Source organism: Oryctolagus cuniculus, chromosome 8, assembly GCF_051225735.1.
Source record: "Oryctolagus cuniculus isolate XC-2025 breed Fujian yellow rabbit chromosome 8, ASM5122573v1, whole genome shotgun sequence".
NCBI lineage: Eukaryota > Metazoa > Chordata > Mammalia > Lagomorpha > Leporidae > Oryctolagus > Oryctolagus cuniculus.
In genome coordinates this window covers 8,388,360-8,409,461 of record NC_142874.1, presented here as the reverse complement: position 1 = coordinate 8,409,461, position 21,102 = coordinate 8,388,360, and the positions used below count along the sequence as shown (strand labels likewise).

General features: G+C 37.4%; 1 protein-coding gene across 5 annotated transcripts in view; it reads left to right on the top strand.

Moving 5' to 3' along the window:
- Positions 1-21,102, top strand: part of FSTL5 (follistatin like 5) — an 845,021-nt gene that overhangs the window by 765,879 nt on the left and 58,040 nt on the right. For all 5 annotated transcript variants that reach the window (XM_051831719.3, XM_051831717.3, XM_051831718.3 and 2 more), the window contains one exon: positions 2,635-2,759. In XM_051831719.3, the coding sequence (XP_051687679.3) occupies positions 2,635-2,759 (125 nt within the window). The remainder of the gene's footprint in view (positions 1-2,634; positions 2,760-21,102) is intronic.

Genomic DNA, 21,102 nt, shown 5'->3' with positions numbered 1-21,102 from the left:
TAAGCACAGTGAAACAGGGAACAGTGGGGAGTTTCGGTGTTTACAGGAAGGACTTGTCTGCTTGGAACCGGGATTGAGAGAACAACCCCAGTGTTGATGAGTCATGAGGGAGAATAACTGTTAACAGGGGCGAACCTGGCACTTGCTGTTTCCCAGGCCCGCAGCATCCCCGTAGCTGTCTCAGCATCTTGTCAAGTGACCCTTGCCACTGACATAGCTCAGCCTTTGCAGTCAGGCCAAGCATGCCTGCAGCAGAATTCCTGCTGTGCAGTGGGCTCCAAAGCCTAGGTCTCTGAGAGAACCAGCCACGTGCTGCTCCCAACAATTTTGCTACTGCTTCAAAGTTGTTTATTTCAGAATATCACGGGCAGAAAAAATATATCAATTTTAATCGTGATACTTTGGCACAGTCCACAGATTTTTGGAGTAACTAGTTGGAAAGGAAATAGGAATGGAATTGAAAGAAATGTTTTGTGCTAGACAAATGTTTTCTGCTAGCATTCAAATTGCCTTGTTATAGTACTACTGTCTTGAATATGCATCTCCTTACAAGACAGTAAATCATTAGCCTCTGGCCATTTTTCAGTAAAGTAGCTTGGATAGAATATTTTTATTTTCGATTATTTGCCACTAACAAAATGTTAATGTTTCTGAGGTATTTTCATTATTACGATGTGTATTCATAAATGGCAGATCATTTGAAATGAAATATTTAGATATAATATTGATGGTATAATTTATATGTTCTAGATATAAGTGTCATTTGAGCCATCTAAAACATAAAATGTAATTTCAGTTATCGGTTGTTGCAAATCAGCCTCTGCAAAACTTTATGTTTTAGAATTAAACAAAGCTAAAAAATCATTTATGCTTCACAATTCTGTGACGTGGTTTTTGGGAAATTCTGCCAGTGTGATGTAAGAGTGATCATGTGACGCCAATGATCTGGTAAGAGCTGGAGGGTCTTTATGACCTCATCCCCCTGTCTGTGACCTGCTAGTGTTGTTCAGCTGGGTATCTGCTGCTTTTTTTAAGGTTTTTATTTAATGAATACAAATTTTCATATGTACGGCTTTTAGGGGTATAGTGTTTCTCCCCCCTCCCATTCCTGCCCGCCTTCCCACCCACACTCCCATCCCACTTCCCACTCCATCTCCCATTGTCCATTAAGGTTCGTTTTTAATTGACTTGCTATACAGAAGACCAACATAGAGATTTCAACTATTTGCACCCACACAGACACACAAGTATAAAGTACAGTTTGGAGACAGGTTTTACCGCTAATTCTCATAGTACAGCTCATTAAGGACAGCGGGGTATCATCTCTACTGAGCATGTGGCTACTTTGAACAAGTATTATCAACCTGATCGGTTCAGGCTGCAGGAAAGTGGAAGCTGCAAGGTTAGTTAAGGTTGAAGCTCCAAATAAAGCAGCAGCATTGCTTACCCAAATTCAAGAGAACCGAGTATAAACAGCATTATCCAACCAGAGCCCACTGGCAAAGAGACATGAATGAAGCAAAATCTATACTTTCTAGGGCACTTAAGACATTAAGGATCATTTTCTGTTTTGTTTTTTAACTGTAATGTAAATTATTCTGTAGTGACTATTATAAGAGTTTATTTTCAATGAGCATGGAAATTCCCAGTGGAAATCAATGAAAGTACATAAATTTGAATGAAGAAAAAAAAATGCCATTTTGGAGAAAATAATCCTTAATAGTAAAAATGTTATTTACTTCTGTCCTGAAGACCAAAGGAAAATACTTAGTTTGTGAGGCATATTAATATTCAACATAGAAAGCCAGTCAAAAGTTCAGGAGGTGAATTTTGTAGCCAAATGGGCAAAGTATTTAAAAGGGGAAAAATGGAAAGCAGTAAAGAAAGACTTTTAAAAGGTTAACACTGAACAATGGTTCTGTGACAGGGACAATGAAAAGAAACACGAGGCATAAGAAAGAGCTGATAGAATATTGTATAGAATTGGGTTTGAGGAATAAAAGAGTTCCAATGGAGTGATCTTTTCTTTAGTGAACTATAAAGGCTTGAAACCAATTAGTGTTGAAAAAAGAAACTCCTTTGATTAAAACTTGCTTAAAGAAATCATTTTGAATGTGAAGGAGGAAAAATTTTAAGGTGTGATTTTATATGCTCTAAAATTTTGTAAAGTAATATAATTCATTGGATTTACTTTGTAGTTTCCAGATTCATTTTGCCAGTTTTATCCTACAGAGGGAAATGTTTCCTAAGATTTCCTTTATATCATGTATATGGTTGCTTTTATTTTTCTCATGATGGCCAAATTATCCTTTAATAATGCCAAAATTATCACTTGAATAATAATATGCAATTTGCTGATATGCATATCAATTTGTTATTATTTTAAGCAGGAATTGTTCAAGGCAAATATTTTTCCTTTTTAGTTATTTATAGAAACTGAAGTTTCTATACTGAAAATTAGCAAAGCAATTACAGTATTACAGTTTGCTTAATATTATAGTACTTTAAAGAGAGACAATAGAGTGCATGCAAACAACTCTCATGAAGTGACTTTTTTCATCTCTGAATACAAGTGAAACTCATTCTATTAAATGAATGCAATACTGAACCCTAATTAGGTTGTGTCATATTTAGGTAATAACCCAGGCCAGTGGGAATATTCCTCACCACACCATCCACACCCAGCCAGTGGGAAAGCAGTTCGACAGAGTTGATGATTTTTTCATTCCCACCACAACACTCATTATCACACATATGAGGTAAGTGTAAGTTAAATCATCAGCTTTTTATGATTTTGGTATAATTTTAATAGTCATGTAAAATCATTAAAATATTAATTATAGAAGATAAACAAGTGTCATTGTACATGATTCAGCTTTGTCATATTTGCTTGATGAGCCTTAATTTACCAACAGTAGTGATTAATTTCCATCATATTTTTAATGCCTGTAGAGAAATGAATCTATAAAGCTGTAATTGCATTTTTATTAATTCATGGATTAATAATTTTTCCAGTTGTTATTAAGATATTTACTAGTTTCTTGGAAAATGCTTGGCATTTCTTGAAAAAGGAATTTGAAAGAGTATTACCTCTCAAATGGAGGGAATGTTCATTTGAACTTGGCATGATGAAAGAAACACCATCATTTAATTTTAATATATTTTATTACACTCTTGTATCATTTTTGCTTATACTGAAATACATATAAAATTGTACTAGGAAATATGGTTAGTTGAAATGAAGTCTGCGCTTGTTTGATTAGACATGTTACTGTTTTCCATCTCTCTGTGTATTTACAAGAAGTAGAAATGTAATGTTAACTTCTAGTGATACTATCTGAAAACTTTATCGAAGTAGTTTCTTAAAATGAGATTTTCGAGGTTTCAAGATGATGGAATAGTGACAGGGTGGTCTGAATTGGATTAAGTGAAATTAATGTAAAAAAAGTGGAGAAGGTACACTCTCAGAGTAGGGCTGCAGGGTAGGGCTACAGGGGGAGGTCCTGAAGGAGTAGTAGAGACTACCTGGACCCATGTGGAAGTTGCAGACGTTGAGCAAAGAACAGAAAACAACAAATAACCCAGCAGCTTGGATCCAAGGGAAAAAGCACCTGACAGGGCAAACCAGGTGAGATCAGACTGCATGGGCCTGTGTCGCTGTTGATACAGCTGTAGGGAGAACTTGGTAAACTGCACTGTTTCAATGTGGGGTTGGCAGGGGAAGCAGTGCATCTCTCTCTCTCTCTCTCTCTCTCTCTCTCTCCTTCTACCCACTATGGCAGCACAGCAGCAACCTGCAGCCAGTGGTGGGAGGGCTGGCACCAATTTTGGATGTAGGCAGGTGATCGCTGCCCCACTTTTTGTGTGCGTACCCACATACTCATGGGGTTGCCCTCCACCCAGTCAGCAGGGCAACCACAGCAGTTCAGGAGCAATTGGCAGAGATGGTCTCCACACTGCCAGCTACACCCACCAGCAATAGATGGAGATAGGAAGCCATCCCCATGGAAGGGAAGGTCTGCCTGCAGAACTCTCCTATGCACCCAGCACAATGTGAAGCCAACTGGGCTGCGGCTGCTGGGTGTAGAGTGCGCCTGTGACCCAGAGGTCTTTTTAGAGAGAAAACCCGCATTCCCCACAGAATTTAAATCTGATTAGAAAGACCAGACTCGACCCAATGGGCTGAAACACACACGGACAATGGCTCTGCAAACACCTGTCTTCCTAAGGACAGGACGGGCTAGGGGGGTGAGTGGCTACACTTGCACTCTGTGACTCCAGAGCCCTGGGTGCTGAGACTGAGAAAACACTGAGACTTTATGAGAGGAGTCAGGGTGTAGCTGGGTTCTAGGCAATCACAGAGTGCTGCTGTACACTCTCAGAGCTCCCTGGTTGCCTAGAGCCCTTCATAGCAGAGGGAACCGTGCTCACAATAAAGACTGCACAGATCATATATGCGGTTCATATGGCAGTGCAGATGAGACTTTAATAAAATGGGGACTAACACCTGGACATTCCTCAGCTTGGAAGACAAGAAGTGGTCTCACCAACAGAAGTGACTATTCTCCTTCCAGTAACCAGAGGAGAGCTAGCATGCCCAACTAGGGTGTTACCCTGGATAGCTACCCCATCCTGGAACACAGACCAGAGAACCCTAGCCAACCACCATGCACCTCTTGGTATTCGCTGAAAGTGTAGACATACCACTAAGCCACAGAGACATACGTCAAAGATAAATGCCATCAGAGGAAAAAATAAAAATAAAAAAACACAACAGTGTACAAATGCCTAGAAATAAATGCAGAAATTCAACAAACAAGAATAGGGAAGACATATGACCTCCCCAAAGGAAAACAACAGCATTTCAATATTAGAATGTGAAAATGAAGAGATTGAAAAAGTGACATAAATAGAATTCAAAAAATTAATCATAAGATTTCTAAAAAGCAATCAGAAGACAATTTATAAACTAAAGAAAATCTATACAATATGGATGAAAATTTTAAGGAGAAATCAAGATGAAATATTAGAAATGAAGAATTCAATAGATCAAATAAAAAATGTAGTGGAAAGTCTGGACAACAGAGTTAGTGAGGCAGAAGAAAGAATATCTGGGCTAGAAGACAAATCTCTGGAAATACTACAGTCAGACCGAAAAAAAAGAAAAAGAAGAAATTAGAAAACTAAAAAAAAAAAAAAAACAGTGTTGAAGCTCTGTGGGATACTATGAAAAGACCCAATATACAATATACAATATACAGAAAGTGTTGTCCATATACAGGAAACACATAGAACTCCTAATAGACATAACCAGAAAATAGCTTTATGACATATTGTAGTCAAACTTTCCACAGTAAAGCATAAAGAAAAGATTCTAAAATGTGCATGATAGAAATGCCAGATTGATTTCAGAGGATCTCCAATTAGACTCACAGCTGACTTCTCATCAGAAATGCTGTAAGATAGAAGACAATGGCAAGATATAATCCAAATCTTAAGAGAAAAAAAAACCTTGAATGCTATACACTGCAAATATGGCATTTATGAGTGAAGATGAAAAAAAGACCTTCCATAACAAATGGAAATTGAAAGAATTTGTCACCACTCATACAGCCATGCAAAAAATGCTAAAGGATGTGCTGCACAGAGAAAGAAATAATCATCATCATGAAAGAATGCAAAGACAGAAAATCCCACAGTACAAGTACAAAAAAAATCCAAAGTAAATGGCAGGAATACTCATGAAAAAAATGGCAGGAACAAATAGTTACTTTTCAATAGTTACCTTTATTGTAAATGGCCTCAACTCTCCAGTTAAAAGATACAGACTGGCTGAATGGATTAAAAAACAAGACCTATATATTTGCTGCCTACAAAAAACATACCTTATCAACAAAGATACATGTAGACTGAAAGTGAAAGGATGGAAAAAAATATTCCATGCTAGCTGAAAGAAAGAAAGCACAGATATAGCCACCTAATATTAGACAAAATGGACATTAACAAAAAAATACTGTTTAAAAGAGACAGAGGACAATATGTAATGACTAGGGGATTCATACAACAAGAAGACATAACTATTATACATATATATGCACCCAATTACAGGGTGCCAGCCTATTTAAAAGAAATGTTAACAGATCTGGCGTGGGCACTTTAGTGCAGTAGGTTAATCCTCTGCCTGCAGCACTGGCATCCCATATGGTGCCAGTTCTAGTCCCAGCTGCTCCTCTTCCAATCTGGCTCTCTACTGTGGCCTGGGAAAGCAGTAGAAGATACCCCAAGTGCTTGCGCCCCTGAACCCGCATGGGAGACCGGGAAGAAACTTCTGGCTCCTGGCTTCAGATCGGCACAGCTCTGGCAGTTAGTGAAGAAACAACAGAGCTAATTAACACTATAGACCAAATGGACCTAACTGATATCTAAGGAACTTTTCACCCCACAGTTGTAGAATACACATTCTTCTCAGCAATGCCTAGAATGTTCTCTAGAATAGACTACACGCTGGCCATAAAGCAAGTCTCAGCAAATTAAAAAAAAAATAGTAATAATAGCCTGCAACTTCTCTGATCATGATGGATTGAAGTTTGAAACCAACAACTCCAGAATCTGAAGAACATATGAAAACACATGGAGACTGAATGACATGCACCTAAATGAACAGTGGGTTATTGAAAAAAATCAAAACAGAAATCAAAAAATTCTGGAAATGAGTGAAGATAACAATACATCATATCAAAACTTATGGGATACAGCAAAAGCTGAGTTAAGAGAGAATTTTATAGCAATTAGTGCCTACATCAATAAATTGCAAAGTCTCCAAGTAAATGAGCTGTGAATGCATCTCAAAGACCAAGAAATATAACAACAAACCAAACCACAAATCAGTAGGAAGAAAGTAATAACTAAAATTAAGGCAGAAATAAACAAAATTGAAACAAAAAAAACACAAAAGGTCACTGAAATGAAGAGCTGTTTTTTGAAAAAAATAAACAAAATTGACACACCACTGGACTCACTAAAAAAGAGGGCAAAGACCCAAATCAATAAAATCCGAGATGAAAAAGGAAATGTAACAGATACCACAAAAGTAAGAAGAATCATCAGGAATCACTACAAAGAGCTGTATGCCAACAAATTAGGAAACCTAGAAGAAACTGATAGATTCTTGGACACATATAACCTACATAAATTCAATAATGAAGTCACAGAAGAGATAAATAGACCAACAACCAAAATGGAGATTCAATCAGTAATAAATACCCTTCCAACAAAGAAAAGCCCAGGTCCCAGTGTATTCCCTACTGAATTCTACCAGACATGTAAAGAAGAACTAATTCAAATTATTCTCGAGCTATTCAAAACTATTGAAATGGAGGGAATCCTTCCAAACTCCTTCTATGAAGCCTGCATCACCTTAATTTCTAAGCCAGAAAGAGATCTGACAGAGAAAGAGAACTACAGACAATATCCCTGATGAACATAGATGTAGAAATCCTCTACAAAATACTAACCAATCTAATCCAATGACACATCAGAAATATCATTCACCCAGACCAAGTGTGATTTATCCCTGGTATGCAGGAATGTTTCAACATCCAAAAATCAATAAACATGATAAACCACATTAACAAACTGAAGACCAAAAATCATATTATTATCTCAATAGATGCAAAGAAAGCATTTGACAAAAATCAACACCCTTTTATGATAAAAACTTTAAGCAAATTGGATATAGAAGGAACATTCCTCAACATAATCAAATCTATTTACAACCAACCTATAGCCATCATCTTACTGAATGGGGGAAAAATTGAAGGCAATACCTTTAAAATACAGAATTAGACTAGGATGCCCATTCTCACCATTGCTATTTAATATAGTCATGGAAATTTTAGCCAGAGCCATCAGGCAAAAAAGTAATGAAAGGGTTACAAATACAGAAGGAAGAAGCCAAACTATCCTTTTTTGCTGAGGACATGATTCTATACATAGGAAACTCAAAAGACTCCATGAGGAGACTATTAGACCTCATAAAAGAGCTTGGTAAAGTAGCAGGATACAAAATCAACACACAAAAATCAATAGCCTTTGTATACACAGACAATGTCTTAGCTGAGAATGAACTTCTAAGATCAATCCCATTCACAATAGCTACAAAAAATTAAATTCCTTGGAATAAATTTGACCAAGGAAGTCAAGGATCTCTATCTGAAAATTATAAAACACCAGAAAATAAATAGAAGAAGTCATTAAAAAGTTCAAAACGCTTCCATGTTCATGGATTGGAAGAATCAACATCATCAAAATGTCCATTATAGATTCAATGCAATCCCAATTTCAGATCTTGAATTATCAATGCTAAAATTCATATAGAAACAAAAAAGACCCTAAATAGCTAAAGCAATATTAAACAATAAAAATGTAAGTTGGAGGTATCACAATACTGAACCTCAAGGCAGTAATAATTTAAACAGCCTGGTACTGGCACAAAAAAAAAATTGTGTAGACCAATGGATCAGAATAGAAACTCTAGAAATTAATCCACTTTTCTACAACTGTCTTAGCTTTGACAAAGGAGCAAAAATCGACCCTTGGAGCCAAGATAGTTTCTTCAACAAACAGTGTTGGGAAAACTAGATCTCCAAATGGAAAAATATGAAACAAGACCCCTACCTTATGCCTTACATAAAAATCCACTAAAAATGGATTAGAGACCTAAATCTACAATGTGATACCGTCAAATTACTAGAGAACATTGGGGAAACCCTACAAGACATTGACACAGGGAAAGACTTCTTGGAAAAGACCCCAGAAGCACAGGTACTCAAAGCCAAAATTAACAAGCAGGATAACATCAAACTGAGAAGCTTCTGCACTGCAAAAGAAACACTCAGCGAAGTTAAGAGGCAACCAACAGAATGAGAGAAAATATTTGGAAACTATGCAACTGATAAAGGATTAACCTCCAGATTTTATAAAGAGCTCAAGAAACTCAACAACTATAAAATAAACATCCTAGTCAAGAAATGTAAAAAGGACCTGAACAGACATTTTTCAAGAGAGGAAATTCAAATGGCCAATAGACACATGAAAAAGTGCTCAGAATCACTAGCCTTCAGGGAAATGCAAATTAAAACCACAGTGAGGTTTCACCTCACTCTCGTTAGGATGGCTGTCATACAGAAATCAGCAAACAGCAAATGCTACCAAGGATGTGGGGAGAATGTACCCTAATCCACTGTTGGTGGGAATGTAAGCCAGTACAGCCACTATGGAAGACAGTATGGAGATATCTCAGAAATCTAAATATAGATATCATATAACCCAGCCATCCCACTCCTGGGAATTTATCCAAAGGAAATGAAATCAGTATATGAAAGTGTGATCTGTACCCCTATATTCATTTCAGCTTTATTTACAAAGGCTAAAATATGGAATCGACCTAGATGTCCATCAATTGAAGACTGGATAAAGAAATTATGATATATATACACTATGGAATACTACACAGTGGTAAAATAAATGCTGTCATTTTCAATTAAATGGATGCAACTGGAAACCATGGTACTTCATGAAATAAGCCAGTCACAAAAGGACAAATACTAAATGGTATCTATTATCTGTTGTAACTAATGAAGTACTTAAAAGGTAATTTATGGGAATGAAACTGACACCTTGAGATACCATGATTTTGAACAGCCCTTGCCTTGACTGTTGAGGAACAATGTTTTTTGTTTGTTTTTGTTCTCTGTTTCTTTTTCTTCTTACTATTCATTGAACTGTCTACATACATAGTGTAGGGTTAATCATATGAGTATAAAATCAACTGAAAATTGATCTCTGTAAAAAAAAAAATAAAATTGGGACAGGAAGAGGAAGACAGGTGGGAATATATGTAGGAGGGAGGGAGTGAGGAATCAACGATTTCCCAAATTTGTATATATTACATGCATGAAGTTGTATTCCTTAAACTAAATTTAAAAATGAGGAGAATTTCAGTGTACCATCATTTGTTAACATGTATATTGGTAATCTGTCAAAACAATTTAAAAATATTTATTTGGCAATGTTTAAAATGAATCTGAACCAAAGAAATATTTTATCTTTTTTTCCCGAATGAATTCTGATGTGTGGGATCTGCTCTAGTATGTTTTAAGTGCCATTATTTGGTTTTTCTATGTTTGATTTCCTTCCATTTCACATAAAATAATATCATCTAAAATATGAAGTTGTAAAAATCTTTAAAGTGTACAAAATTCAACTTTTCAAAAGTAAAATGTATAATTAATAAATCGGAATTTTTACTCACGGCCAAAGATGGAACAAAATATTCAATGTGTTTTTAGATAGTTCAATGTTTATGTCTATTAATTATTTTCACAATGTGCATATATGCTCATAAGTAGCTATAAAAATTCATAACATACTATTGTAATTATTATATTATATGGAAAATAAGTAGTAGTTATTAAAACTACACAATATTTGAAAGTATTTACAACAAGGTCATAATTTTTAGATTATTGGTGTTGGATCTTATAACCGATGAACATTGATTTGTTATTTTCAAGTTCTTGATAAATTATTAGTAACCAATAATTAAATATATAACACTTGCCTTTATTTATGCTACTCATGTATTTCTAATCAATATTTAATATACAATTATCAACTTGATTTATTCAGAAAAATATACTTTCATATAATTTCCTTGGGCAAAATGCATCATCTATCATTCATATCCTTACTGATGTGTAATTTGGTGTTGTTTTCCTCTGATAGCATGTACATTATGTCATTATGTGAAAATAACTTTGATAAAACGTATTGTTGCTTTCCATCTCTCCATGAATGATACTGACTCTTAGTGATACTACTCCCAAGCTTAATAGAAATGGTTTAAATGCTTGAAAAGGAGAGTTGAGAGTCCATTTCTTGGCTATGTGCAGTATGTGCTACATATAATTCTGTGTTCATGTGTATAATTGACACATCACCAAAACATGGCCATTCTCTAGGCTCTAAATGACTACATCACAACTGGATTTGGAGACGATAATAATCAGAAAAATATCCAAATAACATGAACAAATATAAGGTACAATTCTTTTTATCATATTTGTATATAATATAAATCAGGTTGAAAACCAGATGAGGATATTTTTAAATATCTAGGTTATTTTTAGGTGGTGTCTAGTACTTTAGAAAATATAACTCAATTAGAATAAAAATCAAATGATAGCAAGGCTAGCAGCTTATAGAATCTATTTTAATGAACATCCACATTTTCTATTGTATCTCAGAGTAATTATTCCTATTACTACCATGAATGGTAAGAGAAAATTATCAGACATTTTTTAAAAATGAGCTAAGCATATGAGTTATTTTAACATAATGCAGATTCATTCCACATCTGGAAAACCTGAGTTATAATACCGTCTATTCTCTACCAATTTCATGTAATACACCTCTAAGGAAATTTGGCATGTGTTTAAATATGTTTTGCTGAGTGAACTCCTTGAGTCGGGTTTTTTAATTTGATACTGTTTTCTGACTTTGTGCTCAGTGGATATTTCCGTGCCAGGCATGTCTGGCACATGATATGTATTTAATTAATATGTTTTTCCTCTGACCCCACAGCACATTAATCTATTTCTCTCTCAGATTGATATATCCTTGTTTGAATAATGTATATTTTAAATGTCTGAAGTATCTTGGACAGGTGTCAGTATTTGATATTCTTTGCACCAAAGAACTGAAAGACATGTAATTCATACTTATCATAGGAGCAGAAGTAAAGAATGAGGAATGTGCTACAGTAGTGCCTAACTCCAATTACAGAGTGCTGAGGGAAGAACGGTCTTTCTTAGTACTGGGTTTCTCAGTGTCTAACATGTTTCTAACCATGCAACAATGCTGTGTCCATAACACAGATATTGTTTGGCAGTATTGAATAGCAGTAATAAGAATGTACTTCTCCCTTCAGACAAATCAGCCTGAATATGTTAGCATCCACCATTGACTGCAGTGGTTTTAGCTTATTCATTTCATTTCCTTCCAAGTATTAGAATAAAACAAGTTGCAGTATTAAAATGCCCCATATAGGTTTCTGTCCATAGTATTCATAATCTACACAGGACATTGGCTTTTATGTGATTAACAACAATTTTGCTAAGTCTCTATTTCCCTACCTAGCTTCTCATTTTTCCCCCTTTTACTTTTTGACATTGTTTTTGTGCCTACAATTACCAGGCTTCTTTCCCCTACTCTGTAAGGAAAATCAAGACTAAAAATACCAAACTGGATATATTAGTTTGCTTGAGTGTGCAGTGACTTCACTATGCAAATGTAGGTCAAGATCCGTATATCAGAACAACAAGTCATGTATCTTAAATGTAGATGTATAACCACTTTATTAAATTGAGTGTAATTTATAAAAGCAATCAATTTTTATGAAACTTAAAAGATCAGGTTTAAGAGCATCTGAGATTGAACACTTCAAAAGATGTTGAATTATCTTAAGAACTTGAATTTCAAGGAATTCATATTTATTTTGGTACTCTTCACTCTCTCAGTTCTTCAGCAGAAATCTCTCCCATCCATTGAGTGATCAGCCAAGGCCACAAAGAGGACATCCTAGTTTATTCTAGTGGAGAGAACTTATTAGTGAAGATACACTCCCTTAGTTTTACTTACAATGTTCTTCATCGAAATCTGAAATCATGTGAGCATGTGAACCCTAGGCTGGGGAAAACCAGAAACACCAATACCACATTATATTTGTTTTTTTAATGTTAAACTGTATATTTAATGAGTTTTATAGCTGGTATGGGGACCAGAATGCCAAAATCCACAACACCAGATCATTATCTCCCTGTAGTCAGAACTATGCAGGGAACCAAATTATAATCAAGAGGTTGTGAGCAAAGAGTTGGAGCAAATTCATTAAACAAACGTCTAATGATTGACTGTCCTAGTCCAAGCTGTCTGCTTTGCATTGAGTTTTCCATCATGAATAAGGCAGGCCGGTCCAGGATAATGTTTAATGGCAATCAGGTGAGGATGGAGTGATGGATTAATTTTTACAATGGAAATGCCTTGTTGGTGATTCTGTGCTACCCTAACTCTGTGGTTTCAGACTCTTTCCACTCTGAACAGAGCCTGGGTGGAATCTGCATAAGTTTGTCTTAGCAACTCTCCTTCTATGACTCCATAATTGGGTCATATGCTCTTTTTTTTATTTAATTAATGTGAATTTACAAAGTACAACTTTTGTATTGTTGTGGCTTCCTCCCCACAACCTCCCTCCCTCCCGCGGCCCTCCCCTCTCCCACTCCCTCTGCCATCCCGCCCTTCAGTGAGTTTCATTTTCAATTACCTTCATATACTGAAGATCAACTTAGTATGTACTAAGCAAGGACTTCAACAGGCTGTACTCACACAACCGCCCAAGGTATAGGGTATTGTTCAACTAGTAGTGTTGTCTTTAAGTTTCATAGTAAAACACATTAAGGACAGAGATCCTACATGGGGAGCATGTACCCAGTGATTTGACAATTGGCACTCTTAATTATGACGTCAGCAATCACCCGAGGCTCTTGCCATGAGCTGTCTAGGCTATGGAAGCCCCTTGAGTTCACCAACTCTGAATTTGTTAAGTCAAAGCCATATCACAGTGGAGGTTCCTTCCTCCCTTCAGAGAAAGGCACCTCCCTCCTTGATGGCCTGATCCTTCTGCTGGGGTCTTGTTCACCAGGATCTTTCATTTAGATTGTTTTTTGCCACCGTGTCATGTCTTTCCATGCCTCTGAGACTCTCATAGACCTTTTAGCCAGATCCGAATGTCCTAAAGGTTGATTCTGAGGCTGGAGTGCTGTTTGGGGCGTTTGCCATTCTATGAGTCTGCTGTGTGTCCTGCTTCCCCCGCAGGATCATTCTCTCCCTTTTACTTGTATCCTTCATTATTTGCCTACACTGGTCTTATTTGTGAAATCTCTTCAACACTTACCCGTCATTTTGATTGATTTTGTACTTACACATATCACTTTACCAAGTGCGCTGGCATTGGCACATGCCTCCTTGAGAAGATTCAGTTGAAATCACAGGCACATTTCTAGCTCTCTCATTGGAGGTAAGTCCGAGTGAGCATCAGCCGACCTATATATCTCCTTCCTCTCTTATTCCCACTCCTATATTTAACAGAGATCACTTTTCTATTAATTTTAAATGCCTAAGAATGATTGTGTATTGATTACAGAGTTCAACCAGTGGTATTAAGTAGAACAAACAGAGCAACAATAACAACAACAAAATACTAAAAGGAATAAAATAGTAAGTTGTTCCTCAACAGTCTAGACAAGGGCTGATCATGTCATTGTCTCTCATAGTGTCCATTTCACTTCAATGGGTTTCCTTTTAGATGCTCGTTTAGTTGCCATCGATCAGGGAGAACTTACGATATTTGTCCCTTTTGGACTGGCTTATTTCACTCAGCATGATGTTTTCCAGCTTCTTCCATTTTGTTGTAAATGCCCGGATTTCATTGTTTTTCACTGCTGTATAGTGTTCCATAGAGTACATATCCCATAGTTTCTTTATCCAGTCATCCGTTGATGGACATTTAGGTTGATTCCATGTCTTAGCTATTGTGAATTGAGCTGCAACAAACATTGAGGTGCAAATGGCACATTTTTCTCCCCTTTAATTCCATTTGGGTAAATTCCAAGGAGTGGGATGGCTGGGTCCTGTGGTAGTGCTACATTCAGGTTTCTGAGGACTCTCCAGACTGTCTTCCATAGCGGCTTTACCAGTTTGCATTCCCACCAACAGTGGATTAGTGTCCCTTTTCCCCTGCATCCTCGCCAGCATCTGTTGTTGGTTGATTTCTGTATGTAAGCCAATCTAACAGGAGTGAGGTGGTATTTCATTGTGGTTTTGATCTGCATTTCCCTGATGGCTAGTGATCCTGACATTTTTTCATGTGTCTGTTGGCCATTTGAATTTCCTCTTTTGAAAAATGTCTGTTAAGATCCTTGGCCCATATTTTTATTGGGTTGTTAGTTTTTGTTTCTGTGGTGCTTCATGATCATTTTATAGATTCTAGTTGTTAATCCTTTACCTGTTGTGTAGTTTGCGAATGATGCCTCGCATTCTGTTGGTTGCCTCTTCACTTTCCTGACTGTTTCCTTTTCTGTAAAAAAAACTTTTCAATTTGAGGTAATCCCATTTGTTTATTTTTTTCATTTCTTTTTTTTTAACTTTTATTTAATGAATATAAATTTCCAAAGTACAGCTTATGGATTACAATGGCTTCCCCCGATAATGTCCCTCCAACTGGCAACCCTCCCCTTTCCCACTCCCTCTCCCCTTCCATTCACATTAAGATTCATTTTCGTTTCTCTTTATATACAAAAGATCAGTTTAGCATACATTAAGTAAAGATTTCAACAGTTTGCTCCCACACAGAAACATAAAGTGAAAAATACTGCTTGAGTACTAGTTATAGCATTAAATCTCAGTGTACAGCACACTAAGGACAAAGATCCTACATGAGGAGTAAGTGCACAGTGACTCCTGTTGTTGACTTAACAAATTGACACTCTTGTTTATGGCCTCAGTAATCACCCTGGGCTCTTGTCATGAGCTGCCAAGGCTATGGAAGCCCCCTGAGTTCACTGACTCTGATAATTTTTAGACAAGGTCATGGTCAAAGTGGAGGTTCTCTTCTCCCTTCAGAGAAAGGTACCTCCTTCTTTGATGACCCGTTCTTTGCACTGGGATCTCACTCGCAGAGATCTTTCATTTAGGTTTTTTTTTTTTTTCCCCCAGAGTGTCTTGGCTTTCCATGCCTGAAATACTCTCATGGGCTTTTCAGCCGAATCCGCATGCCTTAAGGGCTGATTCTGAGGCCAGAGTGCTGTTTAGGACATCTGCCTTCTATGGGTCTGATGTGTATCTCACTTCCCATGTTGGATCATTCTCTCCCTTTTTTATTCTATCAGCTAGTATTTGCAGACACTATTCTTGTTTATGTGATCCCTTTGGTTCTTAGTCCTATCATTATGATCAATTGTGAACAGAAATTGATCACTGGGACTAGTGAGATGGCATTGGTACATGCCACCTTGATGGGATTGAATTTGAATCCCCTGGTATGTTTCTAACTCTACCGTTTGAGGCAAGTCAGCTTGAGCATGTCCCGAATTGCACATCTCTTCCCTCTCTTATTCCCACTCTTATATTGAACAGTGATCACTTTTCAGTTAAGTTTCAGCACTTAAGAAGAATTGTGTATTGATTACAGTATTCAACCAAAAGTATTAAGCAGAACAAACAAACAAAAATACTAAGAGGGATAACATATCAAGTTGCTCATCAACAGTCAGGGTGAGGGCTGATCAAGTCTCCATTTCTCATAGTGTTCATTTCACTTTAACAGGTTTTGTTTTTGGTGCTCAGTTAGTTGTCACCTATCAAGGAGAACATATGGTATTTGTCCCTTTGGGATTGGCTTATTTCACTCAGCATAATGTTTTCCAAATTCCTAACAGGGATCACTTTTCAGTTAAAATTTAAATACCTAAGAATAATTGTGTGTTAATTACAGAGTTCAACCAATGGTACTGGAACAAAAAAAATACTAAAATGGATAAAGTATTACATTGTACATCAACCATCAGGACAAGAGCTGATCAAGTCACTTTTTCTCATAGTGTCCATTTCATTTCAACAAGTTTCCCTTTTGGTGCTCAGTTAGTTGTCAGCGATCAGGGAGAGCATATGATATTTGTCCCTTTGGGACTGGCTTAATTCACTCAGCATGATGTTTTCCAAATTCCTCCATCTTGTAGCAAATGACCGGGTTTTGTTGTTTTTGACTGCTGTATAGTATTCGATAGAGTACATGTCCCATAATTTCTTTATCCAGTCTACTGTTGATGGGCATTTGGGTTGGTTCCAGGTCTTAGCTATTGTGAATTGAGCTGCAATAAACATTAATGTGCAGACAGCTCGTTTGTTTGCCAATTTCATTTCCTTTGGGTAAATTCCAAGGAGTGGGATGGCTGGGTTGAATGGTAGGGTTATCTTCAGGTTTCTGAGGAATCTCCAAACTGACTTCCATAGTGGCTTAACCAGTTTGCATTCCCACCAACAGTGGGTTAGTGTCCCTTTTCCCCACATCCTCTCCAGCATCTATTGTTGGTAGATTTCTGAATGTGAGCCATTCTAACTGGGGTGAGGTGAAACCTCATTGTGGTTTTGATTTGCATTTCCCTGATTGCTAGTGATCTTGAACATTTTTTCATGTGTATGTTGGCCATTTGGATTTCCTCTTTTGTAAAATGTCTATTGAGGTCCTTGGCCCATCTCTTAAGTGGGTTGTTTGTTTTGATGTTGTGGAGTTTCTTTATTTCTTTGTAGATTCTGGTTATCAACCCTTTATCAGTTGCATAGTTTGCAAATATATTTTCCCATTCTGTCAGTTGTCTCTTCACTTTCTTGACCGTTTCTTTTGCAGTACCGAAACTTCTCAATTTGATGCAATCCCAAATGTTAATTTTGGCTTTGACTGCCTGTGCTTCTGGGGTGTTTTCCAAGAAGTCATTGCTAGTACCTTATCTTGCAGGGTTTTTCCAATGCTCTCTAATAATTTGATGGTGTCAGGTCGATTAGCTGTGCCTTTGGGGTCTTTTCCAGGAATTCCTGCCTGTTCCAATGTCATGAAGGGTTTCCCCTATGCTCTCAATCAGTTTCATGGTGTTGTGGTGCGTCTCTAGTTCTTTGATCCCTGTTGAGTGGATTTTTGTATAAGGTGTAAGGTAGGGGTTTTGCTTCATACTTCGACATGTGGACATCCAGTTTTCCCAGCACCATTTGTTGAAGAGGCTGTCCTTGTTCCAGGGGTTGGTTTTAGGTCCTTTGTTGAATATGAGCTGGTTATAGATGTTTGGATTGATCTCCGGTGTTTCTATTATGTTCCATTGGTCTATTCATCTGTTTTTGTACCAGTACCAGGCTGTTTTGATTATAACTGCCCTGTAGTATGTCTTGAAGTCTGGAATTGTGATGCCTCCGGCCTTGTTTTTATTGTAAAGGATTGCTTTAGCTATTCTCGGTCTCCTGTGTCTCCATATGAATTTCAGCATCGTTTTTTCTAGGTCTTTGAAGAATGACTTTGGTATTTTGATTGGTATTGCATTGAACTTGTAAATTGATTTTGGGAGAATGGACATTTTGATGATATTGATTCTTCCAATCCATGAGCATGGCAGGGTTTTTTTTTTTCATTTTTTTTGTATTGTCTTCTATTTATTTCTTTAGTGTTTTGTAATTTTCATCATAGAGGTCTTTGACATCCTTGGTTAAATTTATTCCAAGGTACTTTATTGTTTTTGTGGCTATTGTGAATGGGATTGATCTTAGAAGTTCTTCCTTGGCCCTGGCACTGTCTGTGTATACAAAGGCTGTTGATTTCTGAGCGTTGACTTTGTATCCTGCTACTTTACCAATCTCTTCTATGAGTTCCAATAGTCTCATATAGGAATTTATTGGGTCCCCTATATATAGGATCATGTCATCTGCAAATAGGGATAGATTAACTTCCTCCTTTCCCATTTGTATCTCTTTAATTTCTTTTTCTTGCTTGATGGCCCTGGCTAACACTTCTAGGACTATATTGAATAGCAGTGGTGAGACCCACATTGTATTTGATATAATCAAAATATTCTGTAGCTGTGGAGCTCTGGTTACTGGACCAAATTGATTTCCTGCATTTCTTTGCTGCAGAATTAGCACTTAACGAAACCTCCTGGAAGATGACAAAGGATAGGTGAGACTTCTGCTTCCAAATATTTCTGGGTCCTTGCTGAGTGTTAGGAAGGGACTGACTAGATAATGACTAAAAAGTGACTTTGAAAAGGTTAGTGAAACTGTAGAATATTTTTTCCAATGACCAGATGTGAGTTGCTTAATTTCTCCTGTACTCACTGAGGGAAAATTTAAATGACTTGAACTTTGCTTTGTAGTACAGAGATGCTTTTCTGATATTTATTGAAAATAAAGTGATTAAACTCATCCTATAGTTTTATGTCATTTTTTTTGACAGGCAGAGTTAGACAGTGAGAGAGAGTAACAGGGAGAAAGGTCTTCCTTCTGTTGGTTCACTCCCCAAATGGCCACAATGGCTGGAGCTGCGCCGATCCGAAGCCAGGAGCCAGGTGCTTCCTCCAGGTCTCCCATGCGGGTGCAGGGCCCAAGCACCTGGGCCATCCTCCACTGCACTCCCGAGCCACAGCAGAGAGCTGGACTGGAAGAGGAGCAGCCGGGACAGAATCCGGTGCCCCAACTGGGACTAAAACCCAGGGTGCTGGCGCCTCAGGTGGAGGATTAGCCTAGTGAGCCGTGGTGCCAGCCTGTCATTTGTTTTTACATAAGAATGCATTTTTATATTTTACGATATATTTTATGTATTTCCATTCACTGGGTTGGCGCTGTGGCATAGGGGGTTAAGCTGCTGTCGACAGCACCAGTCTCCTATGTGTACTGCAGTTCGAGTTTCAGCTGCTCCACTTCTTGCATGCTCCCTAGTAGTGTGCATGGGAAAGCAGTGGAAGATAGCCAAAGCACTTGGGCCCCTACACTCATGTGGGAGACCTGGATCAAGCTCCAGGCTCCAGGCATCAGACTGTCCCAGCCCTGGCCATTGCAGCCATCTGGGGAGTAAATCAGAGAATGGAATCTCTCTGTAACTGTGAATTTCCAATAAGTGAATAAATCTTTAAAAATTTACATGTAAAACATCAATTGAATATTTAATAAATGATGTACATTCGTATTTGTAACTCATCCCACATTTTAGTTAACTGACAATATATATTAAATAGACACTCATTTTCAGACTTGCAGTTAGTAAAGATTTTCTTTATAAACCTCAAATTTCAGGAGGCAATTAATAAATTATTAATTGCACTTGTAAAGTGGAAGAGATTATATGATACAAAAAGGAGTATATTTTGTAATAACATAAGAATATGAATTTGTTATATTAAGAATTTCAACTTAGATATTTCTACAAAAATATACAGATGAGTAAAATCAAAAGAAAGGCTATTAAAATGAATATTGTAGCTTTCATAAGAATCAATTATATATATTTAACATAATAATTGAAATTATTCATTAATGTTTTCATTTAAAGTGTCTACAAAACATAAAGCAAAATATATTTTAAAAAGTTTATTTATTTGAAAGTCATAATTACACAGAGAGAGGAGTGGCGGTGGGGGGGGGTCTAACATCTGATGGTTCACTCCCCAATTGGCCACAACTGCCAGAGCTGCGTCAATCCGAAGCCAGGAGCCAGGAGCTTCTTCCAGGTCTCCCACACGGGTGCAGGGGCAAAGGACTTGGGCCATCTTCTACTGCTTTCCCAGGCCATAGCAGAGAGCTGAATTGGAAGAGGAGCTGCTGGGACTTGAACCGGCGCCCATATGGGATTCCCCCGCTTCAGTCCAGGGCATTAACCCACTGCACCACAGCGCAAGCCCCAGCAAAATATTTTTATATAGTACTCATAATTTGTATATAAAGAAGTAAGTTATTGTAGAACACCATCCTCAAGTTAAGTTTCTTTTTTTAAAATTAATTAATTTATTTATTTTAGAGGTAGAGTCATAGACAGTGAGAGGAAGACAGAGAGAGAGAGATCTTCCTTTCCTCTGGTTCACTCCCCAGATGGCTGCAACGGCTGGAGCTGTGCCTATCCGAGCCAGGAGCCAGGAGCTTCTTCCTGGTCTCCCATGCGGGTGCAGGGGCCCAAGCACCTGTGCCATCTTCCACTGCACTGCTGGGCCACAGCATGGAACCGGAATGGAAAAGGGGCAGCCAGGACCAGAACCGGTGCCCATATGGCATGCATGCACTGCAGGCAGAAAATTAACCTGCACCATGGCGCTGGCCACAAGTTAAGTTTCAAATATATTATTACATCTGAATAATACTGTATACTCTCTCTAATTATTTCCTGATTTGGCTAGCACGTGTGAAATTTATTACCTTTATAAAAATCAATTTTTTAAATTAGCCGAGAAATTAAAAAAT